Source organism: Lucilia sericata, unplaced genomic scaffold, assembly GCF_015586225.1.
Source record: "Lucilia sericata isolate MDLA Ls3-8-SP2 unplaced genomic scaffold, ASM1558622v1 Contig000242F_arrow, whole genome shotgun sequence".
NCBI classification, from domain to species: domain Eukaryota; kingdom Metazoa; phylum Arthropoda; class Insecta; order Diptera; family Calliphoridae; genus Lucilia; species Lucilia sericata.
In genome coordinates this window covers 239,473-255,477 of record NW_023994269.1, presented here as the reverse complement: position 1 = coordinate 255,477, position 16,005 = coordinate 239,473, and the positions used below count along the sequence as shown (strand labels likewise).

At 29.1% G+C, this 16,005-nt stretch overlaps 1 protein-coding gene across 1 annotated transcript in view; it reads right to left on the bottom strand.

Annotated features, from left to right (window-relative positions):
• LOC119602566 (ecdysone-induced protein 74EF) overlaps nt 1-16,005 on the bottom strand; it is a 31,014-nt gene that overhangs the window by 4,561 nt on the left and 10,448 nt on the right. Inside the window, exons 2-3 of the mRNA XM_037954147.1 lie at nt 5,541-5,942; nt 5,146-5,358 (exon numbers count right to left, since the gene is read on the bottom strand). Of these exons, the coding sequence (XP_037810075.1) occupies nt 5,146-5,358; nt 5,541-5,942 (615 nt within the window). The remainder of the gene's footprint in view (nt 1-5,145; nt 5,359-5,540; nt 5,943-16,005) is intronic.

Sequence of the window (16,005 nt, the reverse complement as noted above, 5' to 3'; positions counted from 1 at the left end):
TTATTCCTGGCTTACTCTAATACGGCACGAATGTACTTTTTGCATTGCAATAGACATTTTAGAGTCCCCAAATAATGTAGAGAAGATGCTAAGCGTCACTTTATTGACTCAAACTAATTTCCCAAATTCAAAGAGTCAATTGAAAAGGTAAGTTTAGGCACTGATTTCGGACTTGGTAAATTATAAAATGCGCGTACTATTTAGGAAATTAGCACACAAATTTTATAATTTATAATACCTTTTTTCAAAAGAACTTTTCAACTATTGATTTCTTAATATGTTTATGTCGTTTAAGTGAATAAAGGTACAAATAAACGATTATACGAACATACATTTAGGTAACACTAATATACATAGGTATTTAAGTAAAAATTTTATTCTGCTCGTAGTTTTACAAGCTTTTCTGTTTTTATTTACTCTCGTTCGTATGTTATATGCATTCATGTATATATGTTGGCGTTTGTACATACATACTACATACGAACATTTCTCGTTTAGTTGGTTTACATCCGGCGTCAAAATTAACGAGGAATGTTACAAAATATACTGCAATAAAAACAAAAGTGTTTTTGCAATTCTCGTGCACAACAGCAACAACAACAACAACACATACTTATTTAAAATTAAAAACAAAAAAATAATAATAAACATGTTAGTATTACTCTCGCTTAAACAAGAATGCATATAAAAAATTATACTAATATGTATAGCAAACAAGAGAGTGTGAGCAGGAAAAATTATTTCTTTAATGAATAAATAACAAACACTACAACTACACAAATAATCTGGAATACTCGTACGCCAGCATTAAGCTTCATAATTTTCTACAAATGGGAAAGGGGGTTAAGGGAACAAACGCATCGTTGGTAAAATACAAAGCACCAACACATGTACTTGCACTCGTTTCCATTCAAACAGAGAGTTTTTAAATGAGAACTACTCCAAAAAGAAATAAAGAAAAGAAACCGCCATACAAATGCAGTTTTTACTTGGAGCCCCTGTATTGTGTGAATTATAAATTTTACTCACTCGCTCTTTTTGTCGTATTTCATACTCTTTTAGTGGATTTTGTGCTCCAACACCATTAAACAAAATACTATCCATGTGCATACGGAGATGCATGTGGTTGTGACCTTCAGAATTTGTGCAAAGGCAATGTGTCGATGACCACAGATTCATACATTCATACGTAAATATGTATAAAAACAAAAACAACGACAATAACAATACTATACATACCGACGTATGTATGTTTCGTTCAATAATAATAAAAAACAGCGAACAACAACAATACGAGTACAAACATTAAGTGCAGTAAAGTCGTTCATTTTGACGTACACATTCACATGTACAAACATACAAACATATTTGATCATTTTTGCATTGTTTACATGCAAACATATGTATGTACATATCCGCACACACTCTCAAGCACACATGCATAAACATTTATATTTAACTCTAGAATTTCTACATAAAGAAAATAATATAAAAATGATGCTAAATAAATACGTATACGTACATGTGTATGTACGTTCATTAGATGCTTTTAATACTCGTTAAACATTTGTTTGTTTGTCTGCCTGTCCGACTGTCTTTCCGTCCGTTAGTCCATTTGTTTGTTAGTTTCTTTGTCTTTTTCCTTTTTCTTTTTTCATTTTAATCGTATTAGTTTAGTGAGACATTAGTGAAGTTTATTTGTTTTTGTTGTTAGTTTTGCCCAGTACGCGACTAAAGGGTGGGAGAAGACTTAATCATCAATTCAATACCATTGTAGTATTGTATTCCGTTTGCTTTAGTCATTTCAAAAGATATGTATTTTGTTTTTCTTTAAGAAAATTTAAACGTAAATACTTATTTTAAGGAAACCCCAATATACTTAAATGACTCAACTTTCAAGAACATAATTCTAAATTTGTTCTAATATTTATTAGCTATTTTTTACTATACATATCTACATATTTCTATTAAAGTATGTATAATTTTTAATACATAATATATAAAAATCCGTTTTTTCAAAATTTGTTTTAATAATAGCTTATTTATTTAGTAAGAACTTTTTGAATATGGTGTCTCGAAATATGTATTTAAAAATTTGTTTTAAATAATTTAAATTGAATTCCAAATTATGTATGTTAATTCTAATAAATTTTGTCATATGTATCTTATATAAATTTAAAAACTAATTTTAATTTAACATGTATGTATATGTATACAAATATTCATGTTTCGCATAGATTTGTTTAAATTAACTTAAGTTTGTTCAACATTATTTGAAAATAGCTGGATTTTTATATGAACCGTTAATTTTGAAAGTGGTATGAGTTCGCTTTCCAAAACAAAAAAAGGGTTAAGGTTGCAGTTTGGTATTAGTAAATGGTAAATACTTTTTATTAAAAATAATAAATTAAAACAAGTAAGAGTGTTATATTCGGCTGTGCCGAATCTCATATACCCACCATCAAACGTATGCCGTAAAAGGAATCTTCCCCTGTAAACATCAGGGCTATGTTTGAAATATGGCTTAAGTCAATTATCTCTTTTGAGCTAACAAAATACATATTAATTTTAATTTAATTTAATTTAATTTTTTAAACTGTGAACATAAGAGTAATTTTCTGTACCCATAAAATGTTGTATATAGATATTGTTTTGTATGTAAATAAGGAAAACTTTTATTTTAAAAAGCTAAACCCTTTCCTGAAGAGAACCTTATATAGGGGCTAGGGTCAGTTATAGAATAATCCCAATTAATTTCAGAATGAAGAATTATGTTCCTAAGTAAAAACATTTTAATATCGATTTTCATCGCTGTACTCGTAGTTTTCTGAAATTTCCTTATCAAATTTTCTGAAGAGGACCTTATATGAGGGGTAGGGTCAATTATGGACCGATCCTCATAACATTTTGTAGACCGATTTTGGTTCATATAAAATTTGTTTACCTTGAATATTATCGCTGTACTCGTATTTTTATACCAGTAATTTGCGTTAAAGTAATTTTCTGAAGGCGGCTTATATGAGGGGTAGGATGAGTTACCAACACATTTCACATGAAATTCGGTAGCAAGATTACCGTTCGTATAAAAGTTTCTTATGTTCATAACTGTATTCGTATTTTTAAAGCCAGCAATGATCATTTAAGTAATTTTCTGAAGGGGACCATATTACTAAATAAGGTAGAGATATTTTGGCTATTATAGAACTTATGTGTGTCGAATTTCATCGTTTTACTCTTATTTCTAAGCCAGTTAAAGTAATTTTCTGAAGGGGACCTTATATGGGGGTAGGGTCAATCATATGTCAATTCTCATAGCGGACAGTAGAGAGGATTTGGCTAGTTAGGACCAATTATGGACCGATGTACATAAAATTTGGAAGAGAGATTTTGGCTCGCGAGGAAATACTTGTGTCGAATTTCATCGCTAAACTCGTATTTTTAAGCCAGTAATGAGCGTTAAAGTAATATATGGGGGATAGGGTCCATTATGAGCCGATTCTCATAAAAGGCAGTAAAGAGGTGTTCTCTCGTAAGAAATTTCTTATGTCAAATTTCATCGCTATACTGAGGGGGACCTTACATGGGGCATAGGGTCACTTATAAGCCGATCTTCAAAAAAATGGTAGAGAGATTTTGGGTCGCATAAAACTTATCTGTGTCGAATTTCATCGCTATATTCGTATTTTTAAGCCAGTAATGAGCGTTATAGACATTTTTTTTAAGGGGACCTTATATGGGAGGTAGGGCCAATTATAGACCGATCCTCATAAAATTTGGTGGAGAAATTTTGGCCCATATGACGAATTTCATCGCTATTCTCGTATTTTTGAAACAGTTATGGGGGCTATCCAAAAACGTGGGCCGATATTGCCCATATTCAATACCAAACAAACCAATAGAGAATATTTATCCAAAATTTCAGCTGTTTAGCTCCTCCCGTAGGGTCCCTATCGTGATTTCAACAGACAGATGGACGGACATGGCTTGATCGACTTAGAATTTAATAAGGACCCAGAATATATATAACAAGTTATAACAAGGGAATTAAAAAAAATATTAAAGGGATTAAACAAAATAAAAATATTGAGAAAAACGATTTTAAAGTTTTGAAAAATTCTAAATTTATATAAAATTCGTATAAGTAGGCCTTATAATTTTCGCTATGGGTAATTTCACGATTATATTAAACAAATAGTTTAGAAAATATACGATGTCAAATTTAATGCTTGTTGAAAATAATCTTAAAAAATGTGATCTTTGAACTTTGATAAAAACTAAACCGTAATAAATTTGGAAATTTTGAGAACTTTAAACTTCGTATTTATACAAAAAATGTATGTACCAAGTTTCATTAAAATCGGAAAATTCTTAAAACGCCCCTATATAAAATAATTACATGTGTAAATATATTAAAATTTTATGAACATATTTTTGGTAAGGGTAGCCAATATGGTAATGCAATTAACACATAAAATTAATTTTCAATATCGAGTGGCTTATCATGTTAAGAATATTATATTCGGCTGTTCCGATGATGTTTTATACCCACAACCAGATCATAGCTTTAAATAAAAAATACTGACTGAGTTTTATAAGAACCCACTCTTGATTTCTTCGTAATGTTACAAACGGAGTGACAAAATTAAAATTGGACCCCTCTTTGAGGTGGTGGATATAAACAAGTAATTTAAAAATTTTAATATTGCGGTAATTTTATTGCATTTTTATAGATATACTACAGATGTATACGTATAGGTAGATATATACTATGTATTTATATTATATCATTTTTTTTTACTTTTCTTTTTGAAATACCAACAGGATTTATGTACAACTCAGTATATGTATATATTATTAATTAAATTTTTCGATTAATATTGTTAGTAATAAATTTCGAAATGTAGACTGGTTTTAACCCGTATTTTGTATTTGTTTTATGTACACGTGTTTGGAAATTAATTATTTATTCATTATTATTATTTTTTGAGTAAAAATTAAAAGAAATGTTCTGTATTTATATTTTTTCGGCCTAGTATTTGTCAATATTAAACATTTATATAAACCTTGACCCAAACCTTGTCCAAAAACAATATTTTTACATTTTAAATTATATACAAAGGTTTTCTTCAATAAGGTTTTACTCACTTCCAACACCACGATTCCAAATATTCCTTATTTGAGAATTTTGATAAAGATTCGGATGTAGAAATGTGCCCGATGTTAAATGGTTTGTATGCGTATTACAATGTGGTGGCAAACCCAGACGAGCCTTAAGCTCATCACTGCACGGTTGGCCACCTGAACTAGAGCTATCGACATCGGAAACCCCACTATCGGCCGGACTTGGAGGAAATGAACCTGTTATTTACACAAGTGAAAAAGATAAAAGAGAAAGAACGGGAAAAACAAATAAGGGTTTTTGGTGGTTTAAATATGGGTTTTTGAATTTGATTTTGTTTTTTTTTTCTTGAGCACATTAAGTATTTTTTAAAAACACACATACAACAAATGAAGACGGAAACACGATTTATTTAAACTACCTGTTGTTCCTGCACCATAACTCCTGTGATGTGTTGTATGCAGTGAGCCACCGCTTAGTAAATTATGCAAGAGTGGCCGGTGTGGTATATTCAATGACTGTAAATTGGTATTGGGTCCTGTTAAGCTGCCATGTTGCAAATTGACGGCACCAAGTTGCGACTGTTGTTGTTGTTGCTGCTGTTGATGTTGCGGTGAGGTCAAAACATTTTGTTCTGATTTAATATTAATGACAGTGGTTGATCCCGTGAACGATGTTTGATTTGTGGTCTGCTGTTGTGTTGTCACATGTGGCTGTTGTTGTTGCTGTTGTGGATGAGGCGTTTGTTGTTGATGATGTGGAGGCAGGTGTTGCAAATGAGGTCCCGGACTTGTTGATTGTTTGATAATAGGAATTTCTGTATCTGAAATTAAATAAATTGGAAGGGAATTGTTATTTACATTTACATATCATAAATTTGTATGGTATTTCAACATTTTAGGTCATTTACTAAGGCCTAATAGTCTCCAATGGTTTAAAGGATTCTTGATTACATCTCTTCGTAAAGCCAACACCCTAAATTGGACTTTTAACTAACTACTATTGTTATAAACTACACAAATATTTAATATTTATTTAAAGAAACATTTACAACCAAAAATAGATAAAAAAGTTCCATAATAGAAAACCCTTACCAATATTTGGTTTAAAGCTATTTTATATAAAATTTAAATAAATTTAGTTTTTCTTAAAATAAAAAACAAATTTTTTGTGGTTTAATTATTATTTTTAAATTTAAAAAACCTCATGACTAATTTCGATTTCATTTTCATTTCACTAGTGACTTTCTTTTACAGTTTATTGTTGTTGCAACAACAATTTTTACTTTTGCTTTTCACCGCATGCAACAACGATGGATGGATGGACGTATGGCAAGCGATGCAGTGAAGCGACACTGCAACGGAAAAATGTTTCTTTAGTTTTTTTTCTGAATAAAAGTAAAAGTGCATTTTCACTGATTTCTTTGGCTTGGCAGATGCATAAAAATGAATAACAAAAACATAGCTATTCAAAGGTAAAACTCAAAAACATTGTAATAGAATCAAATAAAAAGAAACAACAACAAATCAACCAACCAGTCAGCCAGCCAGCCAGCCAGCCAAACAACTCGTCATTTTCAATTTCAACAGTCAGGTTGTATGTTGCATGTACTGACGAGTACGGCTATAAACATTGTTGGAAAGGCTTTTTTTTCTTCGTTATTTGCTGCTGTTTCATGTGCGAAATAAAAGTTTGCAATAAAGTTTTTTAACTCATTCAGCCCCTTCAATGATTTGTATACACAAACACATAAATTACATACATATGTACGTACATACATATTTACACATACACAACACCCTCTCTTAAATGCCCTCTTTTGTGCGAGTCCTCTCTTTCCCCTTCTTAACCTAAAAATATTTGAAATGTATTTTCGCTGATGTTGGTGTTGTTGTTAGTAGAGCTTTACAAGCAACTACAACAACAGCGGATGCTTGTTATTGCAGCGATAGTGTACAAGTACCAACTACAAATGCAATAACAGGCAGCCGCAAGTACGCGAGTGTAAAACAAATTGCTGTAAAACGCTTTTTTAACTCTCCATTTTTACATGTATGTATGTGTATGAACACAAGTAGCGAGCCTCCCCAAAATACTCCACCACACTGCCGATCCCATCATGTGGTTTAATTACAAAAACAACTATAAAACAACAACTATAAAAACAACAATTGGCCGAGAGAGAGGAAGAGAAATCAGGTCAAGGCTCGCTGTCGTAGTCGGCATAGTGTGCACACGAGTCTAAGGTATAAGTTTGTTTGTATGTTTGTTCGTATTTAGCAGCAACAGCAGTAATTCACTCGTTTTCTTACAATTTATGCTTTGTTGGTTGCATTATTATTGCATGTTGATTGCTATTGTTGTTGTTCATGTTAGTTTAGGCACATATTTCTTGTTGTAGTTGTTGTTAGTTTGCTTGTTTGCTATTCTTGCTTTGCCAGTTAGTTTGGTTTAGTTTAGTTTATGTTTTCATTAAAAGTCTCCAAATAAAATCAAATCAAATGAAAAAGATTTAAATAAATTCAACAAAATTAAAATGCATGTTAGGAATTTTTTACTTAATGCATTTGTTTTAATGTAAATTCAACAATATACATACATTTGTATTTTTATGTATTTTTAATCCCAATGTTTATGTAAATTTCTTAATGTTGTTTGTTGGGGATTTTTTATGAGTGTTAATTAAAAACCATTGAAATTAATAAAAAATTAACTAAATTTATATTTTTACATACTAAATTATTTCAAAACTTAAAAAAGTAACTTTTAAATGTTAATGCGATATACGTATTGTCAAATATTTAACTACTTTCAAAAGGTTAAAAATGGTGTCCATTAAATGTGCACGAAAGTGTAAAAATATGATGTTACGAGACTCAAGAATTTTTCATACTTCTTCCATATCTTCTCATTCAAAGTTCGCCTAATAAGGACCTGTTGATGTTTATAACTATTTTATAACTCCATGATTCATAATATAATTCTAATATTTCAAACCACATATTTAACATGTTAATAAAATAATAAATTAATACAAACATATTATTGTTAAGAACACAATTTATATAAGAGAAATCATTTTTGGAATAACAATATCTAGATATTGCTAAATCAATATAAATTGATTATCAGTTTTTTTTTAATTCTTCATCTTATGGTATAAATATTATGTTTGTGGATTTTTTGATATGACTGTTAAACAAAAATTCGTGATATTTTATACAAAAAAAAAAAAAAAAAGATTTTAGCTTGAAACCAAAAAACACCTTCTACAATTCACATTTTATTAGTTATTTACTTTTAAAAATGTGCAGCACGTACATTTTTTCAATAGTTTCAATTTAATTATATTTCATAATAGATTACAATCATTCATATAAAATACAAGTATCTTTGACAAAAACAAAAAAACAAACAAAACAATGCACATTATTGTTTTTTTTTGCAATTCTTTTTGTTCACTTGTTGGTAATTTTACCCAAAATACTGTCACGTGTTAGTCATGATTTCTTAGAAAAATTTTGCTGTTTTTTAATGGATGGATGTTTTTTATGTAGTTGGTGGCGTTGCTTACCCTTGAAGTTGTTTGTAAACAATTAACCTTTATTTAAAATAATAATAAATAAAAATTAAAAAAGAAAAAAAAAAAAAAATAACACAATTACAAAAAAATTTGCAAATTTGTATAATTTTAATTTACTAATATTTTCGGTTTTAAATTTAGTCACATAAATAATTACAAGCATTGTATATGACAACATATAGATGTGATCTTGATAATACATATATTCGATTTTATAAACAATTTTGAAAAAATATAAAATTTTGAAGATTTGCGTTCTACAAAGATTAGAGAGTTAAACTTAAACCCCTAATCCTAAGTATAGATAATTCACAAGGAACCTGTACCGAATACAAAACATTGGTTTGAAGCGAACATTGGCCGAAAAAACGACCAGAATTCATTTAATCATTTTTAAAGCTCAATAAGGCAACCTAGTTACTACTATCTGCTATATAAATCTTGTAATATATTCCTTCAAACTGATGATTTTTAAACAATTTTTAGATTTCGTGTTAGACAAAATTTTTAATTTTAACTAACATTTAAACTTTTGGTGTATATTACACACTCTCTACACTATCTTAAGAAAAAAAAAACTAACATCTGTTAAATTATTGCAAATTTCCGACAATAATAAAACTAAAAACAAACAAAAAAACAATCGCTTAAAATTAATCAAAACCAAATTTAAAGAAAACATAAAAAAATGAACGGAATAAAATGAATTTTTTATTATTATTATTTATACTCATATAAATAAATAATTTTTTGTTTTTAGCTTGGACTTGAAATTTGTTAAAAAAAACACTACGAAAGAAAGAAAAAATATAAACTGTTATGTATACAATTTGCGGTTAAGCCGGTTACATCATATCCACACACAGTTTGGATAGTAGGTCAATGAATAATACGTATAAAACAGAAAAAAAGAAACAAAACAAAAAAAATATATTTTATTTATTTTGTTTATTTTGGCTATTTTAGGGTTTAGTAGTTTTTTGTGAGTGTGAAGTAACCAGAGAGCACGCGCAGAAACTTTAAACTCATTTTTGGCTTAAACCGAAAAATATACGACGAAGAAAAAAGTGGCGCAACATATTGACACATAATTTTTATTTAGTGGAAAGAGCGGAAATGAGCAGAGTAAAATAGTTCGCTGGTTTAACATTTATTTAGGCAATAAATTAAGCCGAACTTTGCTTTAAACCGAGTCACAACAACTCAACTAGTTGGTTGTTTATAAAAAGATAATGAAGGAGAATAGTTCCAGTTTTTCAGTAAAAAGAAAAGGTGCTAATTTTAATAAATATGTATTTTATGTTTAATTCCATTACAAATTTAATGGTACATACTAAATAGATTTGTTTTTCTTATGCCACGCCCTTTTATTAGAGGTGTAACAGGAAGTTTTGTTGAGGCTCTACTCTTTTTGCATAACGACAGTTAATGTAGAAAACATCTAGTTGTTTTTGTTTTAAAAGATTGTGTTCTCTTTTTTAGCTTTGATTTTTATTTTTAAACTTGTAGTTAGAAAACTATCAAAGGGCATTATCGAAGCAACAAGTTCATAATACTTAAAATACAAAATTCATTCAATTTCAATATTGAAATTCAACTCAAATTTCAGTATTTTCGGGTATTTTACACTTATGTACATATGTATGTATATACATACATACATATTTTATATACTGATGTTGATCACCACACTCTTAATTTTTGGTTGCTGTTGATATTTCACTTGACTTTAAAATTTAAACCATTCCATACCACTTAATTTATTAAAGTTAAGTTTTATTTTGGTTGTTTTGGCTGTTTTGGTTATTATGCAATTCTACCTCAACATATCAACAAAACAAAATAATATGGTAAAAAAATATACACACTCTCAAACGACAAAAAAATAACATCAATAATAAATTAAAATTTTGAAAACAAAAATAAAAGAAACAACAATTTTTAAATATAGACTACTTTGGTATATTGACCTGCCATTAGACTTGAAAAAATCGCAACAAAAAAAAAAAAAAAAAAAAAAAAACGAAACGAAAAAACCGTTAACTTTTGAAACATGCTACAATAAAAAGCAACAGTAAAAAACACATACACTCTTAATCGAAAACGTCAAAGTGAATTTCAAATTATCAAACTATTTTGATGGTTAAAAAACTTGATTTTAGTCGTTACTCTTTGAATGGCAAATATTTGCCAAATTTTTTGGTTTGTTTATTGTTTAAAGGTATAAACAGAAAAGAGAAAGAAATAATCAAAGACACAGATACACACGTCCAATAAAAAAGTTCAATGATATTGATCTATATTTTGATTCATTATAATCAAATAATAACTCTTTTGCTCTTTGTTTGTTTTCAATTTATTTATTGTTATTATTCATTTGCTTTTGACTAGGGATGCCAAACGGGACTGGCTTTTACAAATCCCGGGATTCGGGATTTTGAAAATTGCAATCCCGGGATCCCGGGATATTTCGGGATCCCGGGATTTTTCGGGATCCCGGGATTTTTCGGTATTTCGGGATTTTACGGGATTTCGGGATTACATGAATTTAATTATTTTATATATGAAAATCTTTAAATCATCATATTTGTAAAGAAAATTGTTTAATTTTGTGGAAATTTAACAGACAGAAGATATATTTAAATTAAAACAATCCAATTAATTCCAATTTTTAAATAAAAACTTTCAGAATTGAATAATTTCTGAAACTTTTTAAATACATACTTACTTCCTAAATAAAAATAAATATCAAGTTCCGAAATTAGACATAAGCACTTTTTAAAACCTCATACTGTTCCATGTGAACTAATAATTATAACAGATACCAATTCAATTATTCGAACATCAATTTAGAACCTATTCTTTGAAAAATATTTGGAATTTTACTCAAAATACATATTAGTTTTGGAACATATTATTATATTCGTAGTATTAATTTAAAATTTTAGGTGCATTCAGAACAAGGTAATTTACCTTTACCGGTATCATTCAGATTTGTAGAAAGTTAGAAATGTAAAATCCTCTAGTATTAAAAAATAAAGTTTGTATTCGACTGTGCCGAAATTAAATACCCACCATCAAAATATTGTAATGTATTGATATTAATATCAGCATCAATGTGATTTTCAGAGGAGGTCCAATTAGGTTTTTTTGTGTCAATTTTGTTCCAAATTTGCAGCCCAAATAGAATGAGTCTTCTAACTCGTGTTTTCAGCTTACAGACACAGAATGTGTATACTTTTTGGGTCGGTCTACGACCAACATTGCAATGTGCTAACAAGTAAAAAGTTATAGTTGGGCGAAGCCTACCATACCCTACACCAGTTATAAAAATAAAATGTGATTTATTTTACACGGACGGACAGACGGACGGACATAGCTAAATCGACTCAGAAAATGATTCTGAGCCGATTGGTATACTTTAAGGTATAGGACCAATATTATTGTGTGTAACAAACATCAGCACAAACCCAATATACCCTCCCCACTAAAGTGGTGTAAGGTATAAAAACGAAGTGAATAAATAAATTTATATGTGCTATGTGTATGGACTCATACCACTTTAAAAAATAAAAGGTTCAAATATGTATAAAATTAGCTCTGCGGAATTTTGTTTTGCATGAGTCAAAAATAAAATAAGATCGTAATTTTCAAATTAATGAAAATTATGGCTCAAAAAAAGAAAATAAAAACAGTTTTTTGAAACAAATCCTAATCCCGAAAAAATCCCGGGATTTATTTTCCAAATCCCGGGATTCAGGATTTGCCAATCCCGAAAAATCCCGGGATTTTCGGGATTTCGGGATTGGCATCCCTACTTTTGACTAATCTAATATTTTTTGCCTATAAGTAAATAATCACACATTCTCACGAACATTTTGTTACGCACATTGCAAGTGTTTTTAAAATTGGTTAACGAAATTTTACAATTGTGCAATAATTTGCCCAATTATTGATTTTTTCAATTTATTTTAATAATGGCAAATATTATAAATTTATTTGCAAATTAACCCTTAAAGGTATAAATACATTTTTTGGGGGTAAAATTAAAAATCTAATAATAGTAATAAATTTTGCAACGCTCCACCTTTTTAGTTCTAATGCCGTTACCACTCAAATATTGCAACCAGAAATATGCAATGTCATAGTTGGTTTCCATTTAAAATTATTTTTTCTATGTACAATTTAATGTCAGTTGGATCAGCAGGAAACTCATGTAGCAACATTTTGATTGTGTCTTCTATATTTTGTTAAGCCATTATAACCATTAAACCAATCTTATAGTTCTCTTCCGATATCGTTAAAATAGCGTAAACAAACAAAATTGGCCAAAATACCGTTACAGCATCCTTTATACATTTTCGAATCGTTTGCATACCTTGACTTTTTATTAAAAAGAAGGAAACGGAAATACATATATGTATGTAAATAAACACATTTGAAAATGAAAAAAAAAAATATAAACAAAAAATAACCATAGTATTGTTTACCATTCCAAATTTAGACAAGCAATAGAAATCTATAAATAAATCAATTCAAATATACTTAATAAGAAAAACAAGGAAGAAATTATATTCGGGCGAGGCCGGCCATATAATACCCTACACCTTTTACATAAATAAAAAGTTTTGATAATAAAGCATTTAAGTTGAATTTTACCTTGCCTCAGATATACTTAAACCATTTATTGTTGAATAAAATTGTGGTCATTTAAGTGAAATTTTGATATAGGGGCTATAGTCAAATGAGACCCTATAATTATAAAATTCATGAGAGTCATCAAGGCTAGTATAGAACTTGGTTTTGCAGCCTTTTGTCGAGTATATTAAATATAATTATGAACTTAAAAAAATAAAAAATATAAAATGAAAAAAATTCGTCGGGTTCAGTTGTATGGGGGCTAGGTGAAACAATGGACCAATGTTAACCATTTTCAATAGGAATTGTCACCGGTACCATAGAATTGTGTCAAATTTCATTGAATTATCTTCAAAATTGCGACCTGTAGTTTGATTAAAAAGCCCTATTCAGGGGTTCAGTTGTATGGGGGCTAGGTGAAATAATGGATCGATCTTCCATTTTCAATAGGTTTCGTCCCTGGGACTATAGAAGATCATGTATCAAATTTCATTGAATTATGTTCAAAATTGCGACCTGAAGTTTGATTACAAGGTTTACATGGACAGACGGACGAAATAGCTAAATCGACTCAGAAAATGATTCTAAGCCGATTGGTTTACTTTAAGGTAGGTATAGGACCAATATTATTGTGCGTCACAAACATCAGCACAAACAAAATATACCCTCCCTACTAAAGTGGTGTAGGGTATACTAATTATAACATACACTCAACAATTAAGAAGCAGTTGTATACGAATTTAATTACTGGAACAGAATCAAATTAAGTATTAGAATTCAAGAAATTGTGCTTCTTCTTTTGTATATACAAATTTTTTTGATACATATCGCTCATTTACTACAAGACTGGTATAATCTAAAAAAGTCGTTTTGAGAAAAATAGCTTTGAATATTTAATAACTTTTATATAAATATATTATATACATACATACATACATATGTAGATACTAAAGTGAGAAAAATTGATAGGTATTTAGTTTAAAATACTAATAAATAGATAATGCTTTACTTTTCAGCAAATGAGGGATTTCCAAAACGTTAAAATTACATAAATTTCCTTTTATTTACTACTGCTATTTTCTTATCCCCAGCTGTATAATTATTCACTTTTAAATATTTGCTTTTAATGACGTACATATACATACGTTTGTGTCAATTAAATTTGTTTAAATATGACCGTTTCTTTCCTTTATTTATAATAATTACAAAAAAATAAAAAATAATAATAAATAAATATTTTAAAACTCAAGTTAAAAAAAAATTAGGAATTAAAAACACAATTCCTGTTTTTTTGTTAAATTTTTTATCTTCATACATATTTTTTGTGTGGTGACGTTGATTGTTTTAGTTGTTTATAATAAATTAATATAAATATTACGATATATAGTATAGATGGGTTATAGTATAAATCCCGACAATGAAAAGAAATTTCGTGAATTTATATATTTTACGTTATTAAATAAGTTAATGTACATATTTATGTACATACATACATATGTATGTATATGCAAAAAATATATAATTTTATTATTCCTACTCATCAGTAAATTTATTTTTTTTGTTGATTTTTTTGCCCAGAAAACAGAAATTGTTTCGTATTTAAAGCCTGTCTACCAAATGACAACAACAATACAAACAAATTTATTCCGTATTGTCAGACATACAAACCAACAGAACTGACAGGCTGACAGACAAACGGACAGACCGAAAAAAATTAAAACAACTAACCAACCAACCAAGTCAGTAATTTTCTGTGGTTGTTGCTGTTGTTCTTCTGGTAAAATAACAACAACAACAGCAGCAGCAATTTTATTTTTATTATTATTTATATTGTTGTTGTACATGAGTTATAAATACACTGAGGTGTGAGTGTATGTAGTATCTGTGTGTGTTAAAGCATTTTGGAAATTTAGTCTCAAGTTCAAGGCCTTACGGATAACGTATAAACGAATAAACAAACACACATACCATACATTCGTACTTGCTTACGAACCGAATACACAAATATTTGCAAAGTCAATGTGTGTATGTTTGCGTGTGTTCCTCCGTCTATGGGAGAGTGTACACAAACAAACATACATATTTGTATATAAATACATTTTTATTATGTTAAATACGGACGATATTGTCATACAACAACAGCAGGCTGCCAACAATCAGCAGCAGTCAGTGTTTTAAATATTTGCACTCTTCTGCAAGATTAATTGACTAACTAACTCCAAGTTCTAATAAACATTTATATATCCACCGTTAGTACCAACTATTGAAAGCACAAGAGGCCCCAAACGAAAGGAGCCATAGATAAAATTTTCCAAAAAAAATTCTGTAAAATTGACAATGATTTCATTCTTTAACAACTCTGTGCTGAGTTAAAAACAGGCATTCATTTTGCGCATTTATTTGTTTTTGTTGTTTTTTGATTGCGATAAATTGGGAAATGGGGAGAGCTTTTTTCGTTTAGTTTGGGGATACAGAGCGGAAAGTGGGAATAAGTATTTTTGTTTAATTTTTGTGTGTTTGTAGGTTTAAGAGTATTTTGTGTTACACTTTCCTCTTTTTATCAATGATGTTTGCTGCTGTTCTTTTATTTTAATATAATTTATATATTGTTCTTGTTGTTTATTTTTGCTTCTTATAGGGAAGAACCCTCTTTGTTTATTATGGA